Source organism: Primulina huaijiensis, chromosome 9 (genome assembly GCF_012295235.1).
Source record: "Primulina huaijiensis isolate GDHJ02 chromosome 9, ASM1229523v2, whole genome shotgun sequence".
NCBI classification, from domain to species: domain Eukaryota; kingdom Viridiplantae; phylum Streptophyta; class Magnoliopsida; order Lamiales; family Gesneriaceae; genus Primulina; species Primulina huaijiensis.
The window spans coordinates 1,512,720-1,529,672 of NC_133314.1; the positions used below are offsets into that span (position 1 = coordinate 1,512,720).

At 35.5% G+C, this 16,953-nt stretch overlaps 1 protein-coding gene across 2 annotated transcripts; it reads left to right on the forward strand.

Moving 5' to 3' along the window:
• Positions 1-2,040: 2,040 nt before the first annotated feature.
• On the forward strand, positions 2,041-5,204 carry LOC140985215 (transcription initiation factor IIA subunit 2). Of its 2 annotated transcripts, none has more exons than XM_073452996.1 (4): positions 2,041-2,110; positions 2,704-2,855; positions 3,086-3,136; positions 4,793-5,204. In XM_073452996.1, exons 2-4 carry the CDS (start codon positions 2,727-2,729, stop codon positions 4,931-4,933), a joined length of 321 nt encoding a protein of 106 aa, XP_073309097.1. In that variant the 5' UTR covers positions 2,041-2,110; positions 2,704-2,726; the 3' UTR covers positions 4,934-5,204. The 2 variants fall into 2 exon arrangements, with proteins under 2 accessions (XP_073309097.1, XP_073309096.1); XM_073452995.1 differs by having other exon boundaries at positions 2,047-2,183.
• The last annotated feature ends 11,749 nt before the right edge of the window (positions 5,205-16,953 follow it).

The window sequence follows — 16,953 nt, forward strand, 5'->3', positions numbered from 1 at the left end:
AGAAGCATTGGTAGTGCATTTATGCCTTGAGTTCCTGCATTGACAGATGCACCTCCAGTAGCACTTGCACTTGCACTTGCACTTGCACCAATTCGCTGTGTTGTTTTTTATCTGTCGCGGTGATTGTTCTACTGTAATAGCTCATTCGCACCATGCTATTCAGATTCTCCAAGTCCTAATAATAAAAAAAATGTTTGAGAACATGATAACATAATAATCCAACTTGTTAATACGATATGCGAAAATACATTTACAGAAGTATCTGATCCCGCTGTTGGACATCCCTAGGTTTGATTCATGGCCACTGAATGAGGTGCAATAGATGATAATGTGGTACAATAGTTGATTGTACACCATGTTGCTGATGTTTATCCTGCCAAGAATATTGTTCAAATTAGTAAATTGAATGAAGCATTAGATCAATTCCTGAATTTAGTCAAACTATTCCTACCACGGCTTGTATTGAAGGTTTATAAACTTGAGATAATGACTGTTGCGAACCTCCAATTTTACTCTTTATTGGTGGCTTTTTATAGGCTTGCTTTGGTGGCCTACAAGTTTTGCCTTAAATTTAATATCAAAGAGCTTAAATATATAAAAATATATTGTTTACCATAAACAACTTTGATTTTGGATGAACTTCATTAGTACATGTTGCTAACAAGCATGCTTGAGTCATTTCCTTGTAGAAATGCTATCACCTTCATCTAGAGGCGAGATTGGGTAGAGACTCGTCCCGTAACCCTTTTACCCAATCTCCATCTTGATAAGAATTGAGAGATTTTTTTCCCTAGATCCTGTATCCAACAAGTGTTTGAACCTGGATGTCGAGGTATCGTAGGATAAAGAGAAGATATCCCGATAAATAGTTTTACGCAGACACAGAGTGCAACCATCACATCACCAAAAATAGCTGTATACGAGTCCAGCTAATTTTTTTCATACCCACTGCCTAGTAGAAACCACAATAATAATAATAAAAAGACTAATAAGACAAGGAAACAAACTCAAACTTCAAAATATCTTTATGACAAGATTTTTGCAAAAATTAATAATAATTAAAAAAATAATATCTCTTTTCCCCAGAAAAAAATACCGGAACAATGTAATTTAAAAGTAAAAATAAACAGAAAATATTTGTGACCGAATTTTGAATTATTCACATCAGCAAAGTTACGTGGAAATAAATTATTTTGGAATAACAAAATAGTAAAATATAATTTTTTTTAAATTTTTTTTGTTTATTTTAATTATTTTTCAAATATTTCAAATTTATAAAATCTCCATAGTGGTTTTTTACTCATATAACATAAATATCTTATTCATTAAAATTGAGTGATATAATAGTACTTTCACTTTTTTCAAGTAGATTAAGAATTTGGATGTTAACGCTTGAATAATTAAAATTTGGACAAATTTCTCGTAGAAAATAAAATGAATTTAATGTAGAATGTTAATGTTTAGAAGGGAATTGCTTAGTTTAACGTACATAGAATCATTATTATTTCTCGTTTTGAATCTTAAACAGACCGTCAACTCATATTTTAAATCAATTGATAAATCCATAATCTACTGTGTTTAGGAACAAAGAAATGGAAGATTACCTGGTCCACACCATGATTCAAAGTTCAATTTCAGAGTAGAGTAGGTCTTTCATAAGACGGTCTCACGGATCTTTATTCGTGAGACGAATCAATTATGTCCATATTTACAATAAAAATTAATATATTTGACATAAAAAGTAATACTTTTTCGTGGGTGACCCATATAGGATATATGTTTCACAAAACTGACATGTAAGACCGTTTCACATTATTTTTTGTATTTTAAAACCAAAAGATANCTGACCCGTAAGACCGTTTCACATTATTTTTTGTATTTTAAAACCAAAAGATAAGGAACAGCTTTGAGATTGGGGTTTTGTTTGGGAATTCATTTAAAATAGATTAAGATAGTGAAAAATCTCGGAGGACATTATCGTCTTTCTGCTTCTGGCCCTTCCAAACTCCCCTATATAACTCTTCATCTACAAAATGAAGGTATAAATATCCCCAAATCCACTCCCCGCTCTTCCCCAAATTTTAGATCTGCGTTCTTTCGATCGCTTTGAGTAATGATCTCTGTTTGAAAATTCATCGTTTTCTGCTCTAGATTGATTCACTCCAGATCGAGTCTGTAAAATAGTGCGTGTTTATTAATTTGAGATACGAAATCTGTATTTTTATTATCTTTCTTCGTTGGTTCTCGCTTCTTCTTTCAAGCCTAGCTGTCCCTTTCCATTTTCTTGGAAAAAAGAAAAAGAATTGATTTGTATTCTTTTCATTGAGTCTTCTGTTTTGTGATAATGAACTCATGTCTTTGATGGATTAATCACTGGGTTATGCTATGATTTGGAAATTGTTGCTGGGTTTTAGTTGTCTCGATTTATGGAGCATTAGTTAGTCTGTTAGGTTGTCTTTATACCATTAGGAGCTCTCGTGAATCTGAAAATTTGATGGACGAGTCCTCTCTTTCTTCTACATCGACATCTCCGTATTTCTATATTTACAAAAAGAGAACCCTCAAAATTTCTTGATCATTAAGTGCTGCTGATCTATCAACCGCAAATTGGACGAATTTCTCCTTCTCTTTTTTTGTTGCAGCAGGGTTTTTTTTAGCACTGTTTTTTTTATTGTAACGAGTTTGGCTAATATTTGTGTTTAGGTCGTACTGTTTGGCACAAAAAAATGGCGACTTTTGAACTGTACAGGAGATCCACTATCGGAATGTGCTTGACAGAGACACTGGATCAGATGGTCTCCAGTGGAACTCTCAGCCCGGAACTTGCCATTCAAGTTCTTATTCAATTCGACAAGGTTTTTTAAATTTATACCCGCTTACTATGTTAGGACCTGGCTCTTTGCACGAGAAATCGATTTCCCTTGTGGAAGATGTGTGAAGTTTGATTAATTTCGTTGAGCAGGAAGTCATATAACTGTATACATGAGTGATCGTTTTGACTTGTGCAGATAATAATTTGTTACAATGTTTTTTGTACATGCTCAACTACAATATAAATTATTAGTTTTTTGCTTCATTTTTGCAGTCGATGACTGAAGCTCTGGAAAGTGAAGTGAAGAGCAAGGTTTCCATTAAGGTCAATTGCTTTCCGTTTTAGGGAGAATGATTATGTTTATAAATGCTCACGTGTATGCCTCTGCTTTGTGGCAAATGATTTGTAATTGAGTTGGAATTTAAAAGTGGAGAAGCTGATACATGGCATCAATGCCTTCATGCTTGTGTGAGTGCTTTGTCAAAGTTGTGTGTGATTTCAAAGTCTATGCTGCCATCTTCTGTTGGTTGAAGCCAAAGTCCAGTCCAGTCCCTATATTTTCTGCTCATTTCATTTTTAAGCATTCTTTAGTACACAACTTTAGTATTGCCACTAGCCATATTCCAAGGGATCTTAAAAGATTGAAGTGAATTGAAGAATCTGTGGTCCATATAATTGTTGAGAATAGGAGCTTGAGTTTTGAGAGTAAGAACTCTTTGATTCTCCCGGAAAATATCAGCTCCAAATCCTAGAAATCTAAAATTTTTAAAGAGAAGGAAATTGCTTTGCTTTCGTTGGGAACCCCATACCCTGACAATGGATTTCTATTTTCTAATTTTTTCCTTAATCAAATCTTCAGACAAAAAATTCGTCTGTAAGAAATGAAAAAACCATTCAATCATTGTGGTCAAGAAAGAGTAGTTGTAGAGAAATTAGAAAATCCAATAAATTGTATTTTATTGCTATTTGTCAATTGGAGGATTTCATTTTGTACCAGTATCTTGGTCTTTTTCTCTGATGCATGGCTTTTCCTTCTTTGGACATTGAACTCCCATTCTTTTGGTTGTGTTTCTCTTCCTTTTTGTGTTCTTTCTTCTACAATCTAGCAAGATAGGAGATTCCATCTTTGGGTCCACTATGATAGATAAAGGCATTGGGTTGTAAGAATTGTTGAACTTAAAATTCTGTGTTTTTTCCTGCTTGTAATGTATTTTAAAAGGTATGCATTCTTTCTAATGGATAGCTATCGGATGTTGTTAATGTTCTCTATTAGTCTGAATGATCGAGATTCACCTTTTTCTGCAGTAGTGGATAATTTGAATCAGTCGTTTTGTGGTCGTGATATTTGATGTCTCTCATGATTATGGTGTTGTAATCTGGTTTAATCTACCTTATTTAGAGCGGATTTCTTATCCGCTTATTGTAAACTCTATTTACTAATTAATAAAATATGTTTCCTATAAAAAAAAAAGATATAAACCATCAGGCTGATGTCAATCATGGTGGTTTATACCTGCTGAGTTCCAGTTCTTTTGAACTTCCCCTTTAGTTATTATACTCAAGTGTTAAAGTAGCGGTTGTATAGAACATCATCGACATTATAAAACTACTTAAAACAAATCCTCTACTTTCTCATTTGGCCTCTTGAGTGGATCTTGCTGTTCTTTGCCTGTGATATAGTAGGGTAATCTGGTTTATAATCAACCTAAAGAGGGCTTAGATTGAACTTTTCTGTGCAAGTACACTTTGATCCTTCCACTTTGGAGGCTTTTCTGGCTGCTTTCCGATTTTCTTAGATTTTTGCTAGCTCTTTGACTTGCTTTTTAACTAGTCCTGTTGCTTCGTTGGCATCGCATTCCCTTAAGTTATGTTACATGTATTACTTGTAATTTTTTTCTCCTGCACATTTATCCAAACTGTGTCTTTCCATGTCTAAGTTACCAATGTTAAAGCTCTATGTTTTCTTTCCTTCCCACCTAGGGGCATCTTCACACTTACCGATTCTGTGACAATGTTTGGACCTTCATCTTACAAAATGCTCTATTAAAAAGCGATGAAGGCCAAGAAGTAGTTGATTCTGTCAAGATCGTTGCCTGTGACTCCAAGTTACTGACTCAGTGAATAAAATGCATCATTGGGTTTTCAATGGTAGTTTTATGTGTATTTATTTTCTTGTAATGGAGAGAAATGCTGCTAAACAGAAGATGACGTGGAAGTCTAAGTTACTTGGATCCAATTTTGTATTTTCTGATAAAACTACTGGGAGAAAGATTGGTCGTTGTTTGTAAGCTAATCAAATCTACAAAATGTAATTGGTCAAGGACTTCTGATAGTGCTGCATGAACCTTTTCCAGAAAATTTGGTTCAATTGATGCACTCCTCTATTGGCTTACTATGTTCCTATCTCGTTCCTGGTTCCATCTCTTGGAACTTTTCTCTTCACGTATTTTTCGAAATTTGCTTGAAGTTTCGAAATTTGCTTTTACACACTTGCAAATTCGAGATTGGGGATATCATCTTCTACCAGTCCCGATTTGTTGCGGAGATTTAAAAAAAATCTCTGAACCCATACCCAATAATGCTCCTTCAACTATAGTTTCTTTGTTTCAATTATGTGTGTTATTTTTCTTTTTTCGTTTGTTTCAAATATTTAAACATTTATTCATATTTAATAATATTTTTTCTATTATTTTCCTAATATACATACCTTTACTTAATTTGAGGTCATGTAATTAACTAACAACCGGGAAAGATGACAAACTATTTATTTATTATATTTGGTGGTGTTGTGCACAAGATCCAAACGAGTTTTGCAATATGAAAGTGTATTCTTTTCTGCCTTCATTTTTTGATGAAATGGACAAAATATGTTAAATCCTAATTATTTGATCGTAAGCATATATTTCGTGGAACCAAATTTGACAAGGGATATAAACTAATAAAAGCTTTTGAGAGTTGTAAAGACCAAGTAGTAAAAATCTCACCACCCGAAACCTCGAAACACAAACCAATGGATGAGATTATTATTGTAAAATAATACCATGGATAAGTAAGTTTTTATGTAAAAGATATTTATTATTTGGGATAAAATGATTTTGTGTTTGGTTGGTTGGGTTGAGGATTAAAAGTCGGCAAATATTTCACTTGACCAAGTGACCCCTTCCCATTTTATAATTTACTTATAAACTTAGCAAAATCTAAAATAGACCTCGTTCATATCTCATTATCCAAGTCGACCCATCTTGGAAATGCATGCGGATTTTTGCAAGAAAATGGAGTTGGTGATAGGAACGGCAGCCCACAGACTAGAATCTGGAGCTGCGGATAAGCCTTATGTACCTGAAACAACAGCAAAAATCATTGAAGACCGGAGGAAGGGTGATCGGTGGGAGTAGAGATAATTCTGAAAGATACGATTTTCTTGGATTGAAAAGCGGATTTTTGGATTACATAAGCTTGGAAATTAAATGAAATGAACCTCGTTACATATCAATATGAGAACTAGGACTAGAAATACCAACGTCAAGTAAGGATAGAATTCACGAGTTTTCAAGATTGAACAATGACCTTTTCACGGCCATGAGGTAATCTATGTTGTTTCCCAAAAATGAGTCAAACGCTGGACTATTGATTAATCCTACTCTAATCACCCCTACCAAACTTTGTGTTGAACAAGGGTCACGGGATAAGGTTGGAAAACGAAATCTTAAATACATAAAATAATTTTTTAGGTCCCTTTTCATAAGCATAAAATAATCAAGAATCAATTTTTATATTCGTTTTTTCTTTTAAAAAAAATGAACTGCTGGCATTGAAAGTAACAACCAAATTAATTGCATAATAAAGAAACTTAGAAGACTGGTGGATATGATTGATTGAGGTACATGTAAATATTATGATGATTTGGTTCTAATTTTTTTTTTTTTGGAAAAAAATAATTAATTGCTGCAGCTGATCCTCTATGAAAAAGTAGGCTGCTTCACAGCTCTCAGTAGCCTTTTTCTTTAACGCCTTCTGAACACCTATTCCTTGTATATATTTAAGGGTAAATTCGGTTTCAGTACCCATTAAGAAAGAAATTGGGTTTGAGTACCTGGAAAGAGAAAATTATTTTTAAAAATGCCAAAAATGCCCTCATTTACTATTTTACTTTAATTGATCCTCGCGCTTCTCAAATGGTATCAGAGCTATAGGTTTATTTATTTCAAACACAAAATTTATTGTTACAAAGAAACGAAATGTTTGAGGAGGAGAATTTCGAAAATTATGAATCCGAACTTAGGTTCGAGAAAAATAATTTACAAGAATTATTCCAATATTTTGGAATATAAACAAGGGAATCTAACTATTGTTAGATATCAGAAACAGAAAGGGAAGCATCAGCATCCTCAGGTAAACTTATGATTCAATCTAATAAGTTTATGGAAATTATACCAGATTCTTCTAAGCTCTCTTTAGATCTTAGAGAAATTCAGAAAACAGTACAAAACTATGGTAATATGCTATATTTTGTACCACAACGAGTTGAAAAAATCCTTGAAAACCAGGAAGAAATTCTTGGAATATTAAAGGATATTCAAACAAGAATTCAGAAACTAGAACAACAACCAAGTTCTAGTAAAAGATCTTCAGGAGGATGGTTACCACCATCATTTGGTACTGAACCTTTGTTACATCAACAAGGAAAGGCCAGAGTGGTGTCAAAACCTTTGACTGAAGAAGAGAAGATGATCAATCTAATTAAGTCTGTCTCAGAAAAGAAATTAATCTGATGACAACTTTAGAAAGGATTGGTCTGGATGATCTACAAGAACTTGCGGAATCTTTCGCAAATCTCAAAGTTGTAGATCTAAAGATGAACACAGCAGGAGGTGAAACACCTGCTATAACCTGGTCATCTTCACAGGAACTACCAAGGGAAAGTGTGGGATCTCAAAATATACACATGAGAGAATCTCAGACTGATTTCCATACTGGTGGAGGTTCACACCCTGCGGGAACAAGGACAAGGAGAAATCAAATTCCCTTGCACCAAACCCCCTATGGGAAAACTGTTTTAGATCCTATACATCCTTACGGGGTTATGCTTAACCTTGATGTATTAGATTTCAAAAACAGAGAAGAACTCATAGATGATTGGACATCTGCTATGAGAATTGCAGCAGGAACACTTGATCTCAACAGAGAAGGATTCATTAAACTCCTAGAAATGAGTCTTATGGGATCAGTGAAAATTGCTTGGGACATGACTTCGGTGGAAACTAAAGAGTCGGTCCTAGCTGGAGAATCTCTAAGCGAGATAGCTGGAAGAATGGCTACCCTATTTAAAGCACAATTTATAGGGGTAGACTATTTTAATAGTCAAGACACAGAGAAGAGGAAGAAATATACTCAAGCTCTGTATAGTCTTGAATTACATGACATCTGTTTAGTAGATGAATACATTATGTTATTCACCAAATATAGATGGAATTCAGGAGTCGAAGAAGATACAGCTATGCAGCTTTTCTTCGCAAAAATGCCCAGTCCCTGGAGAGAAATGCTCATAAGGGAATATGTACCTGGAAATCCAGATACATTGGCACGAAGAGCTTCTTTCCTTAAAGGAAAATTGGCGGAATGGTGCCATTTGGCAGCATTACAAAAGAATTACAAACGATTAAGGGGTATTAATAAACGTACGCCTTTGTGTTGTAAAGAAAATGATCTTCCAACAATTATTGGAAGTAAACCACAAAAGCATAAAAGGAAAAGTTTTAGGACTCATCCTTATGCTAGAGGGGGAAGGAGTTCTTGGAAACCAAGAACAATATGGTCTAGACAAAAAGCCAGATCTTATAAATCTGGACAAAGAAGCGGACCATCAAGAAGTAGGATATCCTCCCAGGCATCGAGTACATCTCGGAGCACAGGAAGAACACCTACAAAGAAAACTTTCAGAAGGGCTCATACACGAGCTAATGAGAGTTTTAAGGACTGTAATTGCTGGACATGTGGAGCAAGAGGACATATCTCGACTAACTGTCCAGAAAATGAAAAAAGAGGTATTAAACGCTTCGATCCAACTCCGGATATTGAAGAAGCAGTTTATTACCAAGATCTTATTCAGGTATACCGATTTGAGGACATTGCCTCAGATGAGAGTATATATGAAGAAGAAGAAGTTTTAAGTCAGGGAGAATCCGATGGAACTGAATCGGAATCTGACTGAAAACGAGGTGTTTCGACACGAAACACATGAGGATTTGTCTGGGTTCTTTAGCCAGACAACAATATCTAATAACATGGTTCAAAGAATCATGAAAGAAAATCCTAGTCTACAGAGATACCAAGGATTCTCTGCAGGACAGGTAGAAAAGTTCTTAGGAAATCTTGGCCTAAGAAACAGAAAGCATCATCTAATCTATAAAGTCTCCAGAAGGGAAATGGCAATCCCAATGGAACTTACGGGAAATAGAATGGAGATGCAATTAATTCCTTCTGAAGAAATAAAGGAGGAATTACAAAAACTCAAGATCGAAGTAGCAAGGACTATGTCCTGGATTCATATTGGAGCAATCCAAATTATGATAAAAGCTACTTTCAAAGAAGGTATTGATTCACCCATTGATATTGCTATATGCGATAAAAGAATGGGGAACCTTCAAGATTCAGTACTGGGAACTATCTCAGGAAATCTCTGTGCAGGAAAGATTGTAGGAGTTATCTATCCACGGATAGCTTACAACCTGGCAGATCGAGATTTTAGCCGAGCCTTGACATTACATCAAAATTTCAAGGAGAAAAGGCTAATGAAGGAAGGTAATAGACCATATTCTATTACCTATCAAATCTCATATGCTTTATCTAATACACATCATTCAGAGTTGTTTATTAGAAATGAGTTTATTGAGATACCAGAAATATTTGGAAAAGTTGCTCAGGCAATTTATCCAGAACGAGTTGAGTTTCCGGTAATACAGGAAACAGATATCCAAATACAAGACAAACCGATTCTACAAAGGAATCAAAGTCTTAGATTGGAATCAAGAAGACTATCTTTTCAAGGAGATAGGATTACAAGCTACAGATGGGGAAAAACCCCTGTTCAAGAAATCCAACATGAGCTAAAAAGTTTTTCAACAATAGGAAAGCTTAGATGCCCAGAAGGGTGGAAGGAAGTCGAAATAGTATTTGATATTACGAAACAAAGGAATCAATTTCCTTGTAATACCATCTACTATTTAGAACAACCTATGATAGGAACTTACCAAGGAATGATCCAAGTTGGAGAATTGGAAGTTCATATCACAGGAAGTCCAGGAAAAGAATCAGATCAACTGATTCTTGGACTAGAGTTTCTTGAGGAACATAAACCTTGGAAACGTCTAGAGTATGGAATGGAGTTTATGGCAGAAGATAAGATGTGGAAAATCCAATGACCACAAGTCCATTCTCCATATACGTTCCAGTCGGAATGTTATATGAACAATATAAGGCAGAATATTTTGCTGCTTATATTGATTCAGGTGCTGGTATTTGTACAGCAAAACGAGGAGTTTTTCCAACAAGTTTGGAAGAAGAATTACCAAAGATTGCTGGAAGAGATTTTTCCAGAAGAATCTTAATCTTATGTAAAGGGATTAAGATGACTGAAATAATGATTGGCGGTGCTGGGCAAACACCTTGGTATAAGGTGAAGACACCACCAATTTATTTTCATGATACAGGAGCTGACATTTTACTAGGAAACAATTTCCTACAAATGTTCAAATCCTATACTCAAGAAAATGAGACAAGAAAATTAGTGTTTACAACTCCTTGTAACCACAAAATCATAGTCCAGAGACTAAGAGAGGCATTTTACAGAAAATTGCCAATCCAGTTTCGCAGCAAGCGTGGTGATTCAGGACAACTTCTGAACCCAAAAATGAAAGATTCTAGAAGGTTTGGAGAAACAATGCTCCAGTTAAGAGCAGATAAAGAACTCCAACCAGAAGAGATAGAATGCCTTAAGATAGCTCTACATAAAAATGAAGTAGAGTTTGAATCTAAGGTATCCCTGGAAGATGTCAAGAAGAGGATCAAGGAAAATTATAATGAAGATCCCTTGGCATGGTGGGACAGAAATCAACTCAAAGCTTGCCTTAAAATTAAGGAAGGCAAAGAGTATGAATTTGTCCGCTGCAAGCCTATCCCAATGAATATCATTGACCAAAGGGATATGCAGATTATAATCAAGGAACATTTGGACCTTGGATTAATCAAAGCAGGAATGTCACCATATAGTAGTCCAGGTTTTCTGGTAAGGAATCATGGTGAGATAAAACGAGGAAAACCCAGATTAGTTATTAATTATCAAGAAATTAATAAGATTCTGGAGTTTGATGGGTATTTTATACCTAGTAGAGAACATCTAATAAGTTGCATACGCAACGCCAAGATATTCTCTAAGTTCGACTGTAAGTCTGGATTTTACCAGATTAGGATGCAAGAAGAAAGTAAGAAATTCACAGCTTTCTCTACACCTCAGGGACATTATATTTGGGAAGTATTACCAATGGGATTGGCTAATTCACCCCAGATATTTCAAAGAAAAATGGATAATCTTTTTAAAGATTATTTTAAGTTTATGTTTGTTTATATTGATGATGTTTTAATAGCATCTAAAGATATGAATGAACATGTTAAGCATTTGGAGATTTTCTCCAATGTCTGTAAAAAAGAAGGACTGGTCTTATCTGAAAAGAAAGCAGTCATTGCAACAAGGAAGATTGAATTCCTCGGAATTGAAATCGATGAATCAGGAATTATTCTGCAAGAACACATAGTAGAAAAAGTGCAGAATTTTCCAGAAAGACTCAACGACAAGAAGCAACTTCAAAGTTTTTTAGGAGTTGTTAATTTTGCTGGGATGTTTATTAAAAACCTAGCAAAACACAGGAAAGTCTTTAGTCCATTATTGAAAAAAGATGCTAGATTTATATGGACAGATGAACACACAAAAGGACTATGCCAATTAAAGAAGATTTGTAAGAATCTTCCAAAAATGGCTATTCCTCAAGATGAGGATAATCTGGTATTGTATACCGATGCCAGTGATCATTGGTGGGCAGCAGTTCTTACTAAGCTCACACCAGAGGGAGAACAACCATGCAGATATTGTAGCGGTTTATTCTCAGATGCAGAAGCCATAAGATGGCATATCAACGAAAAGGAATTTTATGCAGTAAAAAGAGCTTTTGAAAAATGGCCATTATTTTTACTTGCAAAGAAATTCACTTTGAAAGTTGATAACACACAGGTGAAAGCGTTCTTAAGGAATAGAATTGAATCTAAACCTGAGAAGGCCAGATTATTAAGATGGCAGGCATTATGTCAAAATTATATTTTTGATATTATGATAATTAAATCTCATGAAAATATTCTTGCAGATTTTTTAACAAGAGATGGACAGCATTGACATTGATGCTATTATCAAGATGCAGAGGCATTTGAGGGAACACCTTGAAATGCTTCAAACCGAGTTCAACAAGTTGGCCGTAAACGCAGAAGTTGCGGGAAGGCTACAACAAGCCGATAAGAGAATTGTCTCTGATCGAATTACAGGATGTTTACAGGCATATACTCAGTTATGGTCTGTAATGCAAAGGCCTATCCTCCAAGGCATTGAGAAACCATTGGTTTCCCAAATGGAGAGTTTTCGAGTACAGGACTCTATACCTGTAGCGGGGGATTCAAATACCCCTTGCACAAGTGTTAAGTCGGGATCATCTATAGATGAGTCGGCTAAAACAAAAATTGAGACTCCAGATCCTTATCTCGAGTCCTCAAGTCAACCCTTCACCTCGGGGATTGAAGAGGGAGAGATCAACCTTAGGCCTCGTACTGACAAAGGCAAAACTAAGGTTGGTACTAATGAAAATGTAATTTCTCCATTTCAGGTTTACCAACAGAATTGGGAGAAATTAAACACAAGAATTGGCATCAACCCAGCTATGGTTCGAGTTGATATTGCAGGAAAATATCCTAGGGTATGGATGAAACAAAATTCATATCCAAAGGAGGTCAAAGCCTGGTATGAATTTGGGGCTCTTGCCTCAGTTTATACTACTTCGCCCAGCTTCCCGGAGATATCAGCATTACCAAAATGGATTCAGGAAGCTGTTCATGAGACTTGGGCAAATAATGATCATTTGTCCAGAGGAGATGTTTTGGAGCTATACTTTTTCAGTGCAGCACCAGAACCAGCAGGAAAAGGCTCACACGAAGCCTTTCATTTTATCAAGCTAAGGAGGCCAGACATGAATTCTCAAAAATTTATAAAGGATCCTCCTACAAATGAAACCCCCTTAGTCTCTTCATTTAATGAAGATGATATGTCTACCAGGAGAGCATGGGGTATCTGGGTCTGTCTCACAGAGATGGACAAAGTCAAGTTTCCATTTAAGTTTTACCAAAATTCTTTAAATGGATCATTCCTGTTAAACACTATGACAGGAAAAACTACAAGCTTTGCAGAAGATCTATTTGAAAAGAAAAGAAATCTTCTGTGGAACAGCAAGATGCCGGCAAGTAAAGAGACTCGCCGAAAGTTCTGTAATATGGCACACATAGGAAGATGGTCAGAAAACATCTGCCTTGAATGCCAGAATCAGAAAGAACCGGAATTTGGTAAAGGTTTCAAACCGAGATCTGATCGGAAACATTTTACCGAAGCAAGGACAAGTGGGGAAGGACCACATTCACATTTTCCTCGAGGACACAAAAAGCCGAAGATTCCTCGACAAAATTAAAAGGGAGATGTGACTAAACCCACTAACAAAAAGAGGACCACCATGTGAGTGGAGAAAACAGGACCACCAATAATCGGTGGAAAATGACATAAAACCCACTAATAATGAGTGGTACAAGACGAAAGAACATTGGATACTTTATTCAAAAAAGGAATCCAATAAAGAGAACAAGAAAACTGGTCCCGAAATTTTATCTATAAAAAGGAATAAATAAGACCAGTTAAACACACCAGAAGTAAAACTTGAAGATGTATCGGGTATATCTGAAAGTTTTAAAAAGAAGAATCAAGTATAAGAGGAGTGAGGCTGCAGCTCTCAGAAAAATTATAAAGATGTATAAAGAAAAGGAAGACGAGATTTCAGCTGATATCCTCCAAGCACATCTCGACTGGTACCTGGGAGAGATAAAAGACGACGAAAAGTTAATGTCTAGATTAATAATCTAGAAAATAACATTTCAAGAAAAGTAGGACCACTCAACCACTCAAGGGTCCATATGCAAGCTGTAAAGGCTTATCAAGATTTGAAGTCTGTGTTTCAAATCCGAAGAAGCCTTCTATAAATAAGGTAGAAAGAAGGAAGTGAAGATCATCGAACATTTTCCTCATTTCTTTCAAAACCAATTGTAATATTTTCTTTCTAGTTTATGTGTTTTCAAGTTTCGGCTACTATAAGTAGCTAAGCAAGTTCCTCCTCCTCTACAGGAGGTTTCAATGTAATAAAAAATGTTTGTGTTTGAATAAAGAGATCTTTGCTCTTAGCCCCTCTCATGTATTATTTTCAAAATTTTATCTTTTACTGTACACTCTAAGGTAGGAAACGAATTAGAGTTGTGCTAAGTGCTGCTGAAGGAATCCGCATCTGTAACCATCGGTTGCGATCGTGTGGTTGGATTGTGAGGAGCAGTCTGTAAAATACGGTGGATATAACCCGGTGGCATTCTGGTCAAAGAGGTAAAAGATTTAATTTATTTTAAGGAAGCATGATGGGCCTTTAATTTAAAAAGAAAAATCAATTATTTAAAAATAAGTTTGAGGGGTATTATGGGAAACAAGGTACTAAATCTAAAGTTTGAAAGATTCTTGTACTGATACACAAGTTACCCTATATTTAATGGGGAAGATGAGAAGATCCAATTATGAGTAGGTTTTTCGTGAGACGATCTCACGAATCTTTATCTGTAAGACGGATCAATCCTACCGATATTCACAATAAAAATTAATACTCTTAGCATAAAAAGTAATATTTTTTCATGAATGACCCAAATAAGATATCTGTCTCACAAAATACGATATGTGAAACCGTCTCACACAAGTTTTTGCCTAAATTCAATGGGTCTTTCTCGAAATTTTTTTAAGAAATTTAAGATTACACCATGATTTCTTACAATGTTTTTTCTTACCATGCTACACATGATTATTTAAATATTTAAATTTATTTCAAAATTAATCATATGCACCAAGATTTATGTCAAATCCAAACTGATGGATCTGATTTTCTTTTGCCGCATACTAGACCATGTTAGTTAAATAGAGTTTAATCCTCACTATTAAATTAAATTTAGGTTTAATTACATTCACTTCTCTTGAGGTGTATCGTATTTAGGAACAAATTCAACTGTACTTGAATATTACCTATAACCCCTTGTGCTCCTGTGGTTTGTAAATGATACCCGGGAAGCGCCATGGGATCGTTCTGGGACTCGGGCCAAGGATGAGATGAAAAAATAAGAGAAATCGGAGTAAGAATCAACCCGGGAAAGGAAGTATTCTTTTATAAACTATTTTTGAATTTGCAACACAAGATAAACTAATCAGACCAGCATATATTTGAGAGTACTCGGACTCCCAACTTAGCCCAAGCAGGGTAATAGAACTTAGAAGATCAGGAAGGGTGGACAATTAGTTAGAGCAGCGGGTGCTGTAGCGAAACTGATTGCAAAATAGGGGAAATCGGCCACATTAAAATTACCTTCTGGGGAGGTCCGTTTGATATCCAAAAACTGCTCAGCAACAGTCGGACAAGTGGGGAATGTTGGGGCGAACCTTCTCGTTCTCGAACCACGATCATCAGTCTGAGCACCTCTGTACATGTGTCAATTCTGGGTCCATAGATATGAGATGTAATGCTTCGAAATCATTGGCGTGTCACTCGACGAACGTAAGAATTATGTGACTAGACTAGAGGCATTATGAGATGTCAGTTGTGACAGTGTCAGATGTCAGGACATGAGCAACCATCTCGTCATAAGTAGAAACCGACCACCGAAAACAAGGTCATCATTACATTTTCCTCTATTCACTTAACATTTATGCACAATTACTCAATATACATTCTCTTATTACATTTTTCTTTGTGAAAAACACTTGATTGACTTGAACGTTAGAGTGATCACGATGGAAAACCTTCTGGTATCCCAATAATGTTCTATGCTATGCAAGTGTACAGATTATTCAGCCTTAGTATCATCTGTCTGATCTCCAGTGTGCCCGAGAAGAACCTATCCGACCCAGTGAATCACTCACCCAACTTTCCCCATTTCAGTATACTATAGCAAAAAAATGAAATAGTTTCTAAATTTACAAACATCCCATTAGATTTATATGAATCTTGCATTTTATGTCGTTAGGTTTGTAATTATCTTATATTCTTAAGAAATCAAATTAAATGTAAAATAAATCTCAAGTTTGTGTGTGATGTTAAGATTATCGGATTTTTTTATTTTACACTTTTAATAAACGTCAAAAGAGGGATATTTAATATATAATAAATGTAAGAGTAGGTGTGGCGCCCCAAACCTCGCCACGTAATCATACAACATGTGACGTCATATGCATAAATTTTTTTTTTTCAACGACGTAATAATATAATGCATATACGACAAAATAGTGCAATCACCACACTATCTATATCAGTGTAGCAGAAACAATGTAATAAATACAAACATACAACTCAAATAAGACAATAAACTATACTGTCTCTATCTACTATCAACTACAGGACTGTTTGACTAGACACACCTAGTCCTTCACCACTATTCTGTCTCACAGCAGAGTCCTGTAACCTGTCCAACAGAAACAGCCCCCAAAGGGTGAGCATACACAACAATCATCATCGTAATACATAACAGTTATATTATCAACAATATAAAATATAACTGGAATGATAACAGAAATACTCCCTTTGCTGTCTCTGGACAATCAAACCACCAACGATATCAACGTCATCACTCCCATACTACTGCAACAACAACATCGACGATACGTCGCACCCCAACACCGGCGACAGCAATATCGTCGAACGAATAACATCAACGATACGTCGCACCCCTACTCCGGCGACAGCAATATCGTTGAACGAATAACA

What these genes read in the sequence shown, in the direction of transcription:
- LOC140985215 (XM_073452996.1), top strand. Translation starts at nt 2,727, where the DNA reads ATGGCGACTTTTGAACTGTACAGGAGATCCACTATCGGAATGTGCTTG. An exon ending in TTCTTATTCAATTCGACAAG is followed by an intron (nt 2,856 to 3,085) that starts GTTTTTTAAATT and finishes TCATTTTTGCAG; the next exon opens with TCGATGACTGAAGCTCTGGA. An exon ending in AGAGCAAGGTTTCCATTAAG is followed by an intron (nt 3,137 to 4,792) that starts GTCAATTGCTTT and finishes CTTCCCACCTAG; the next exon opens with GGGCATCTTCACACTTACCG.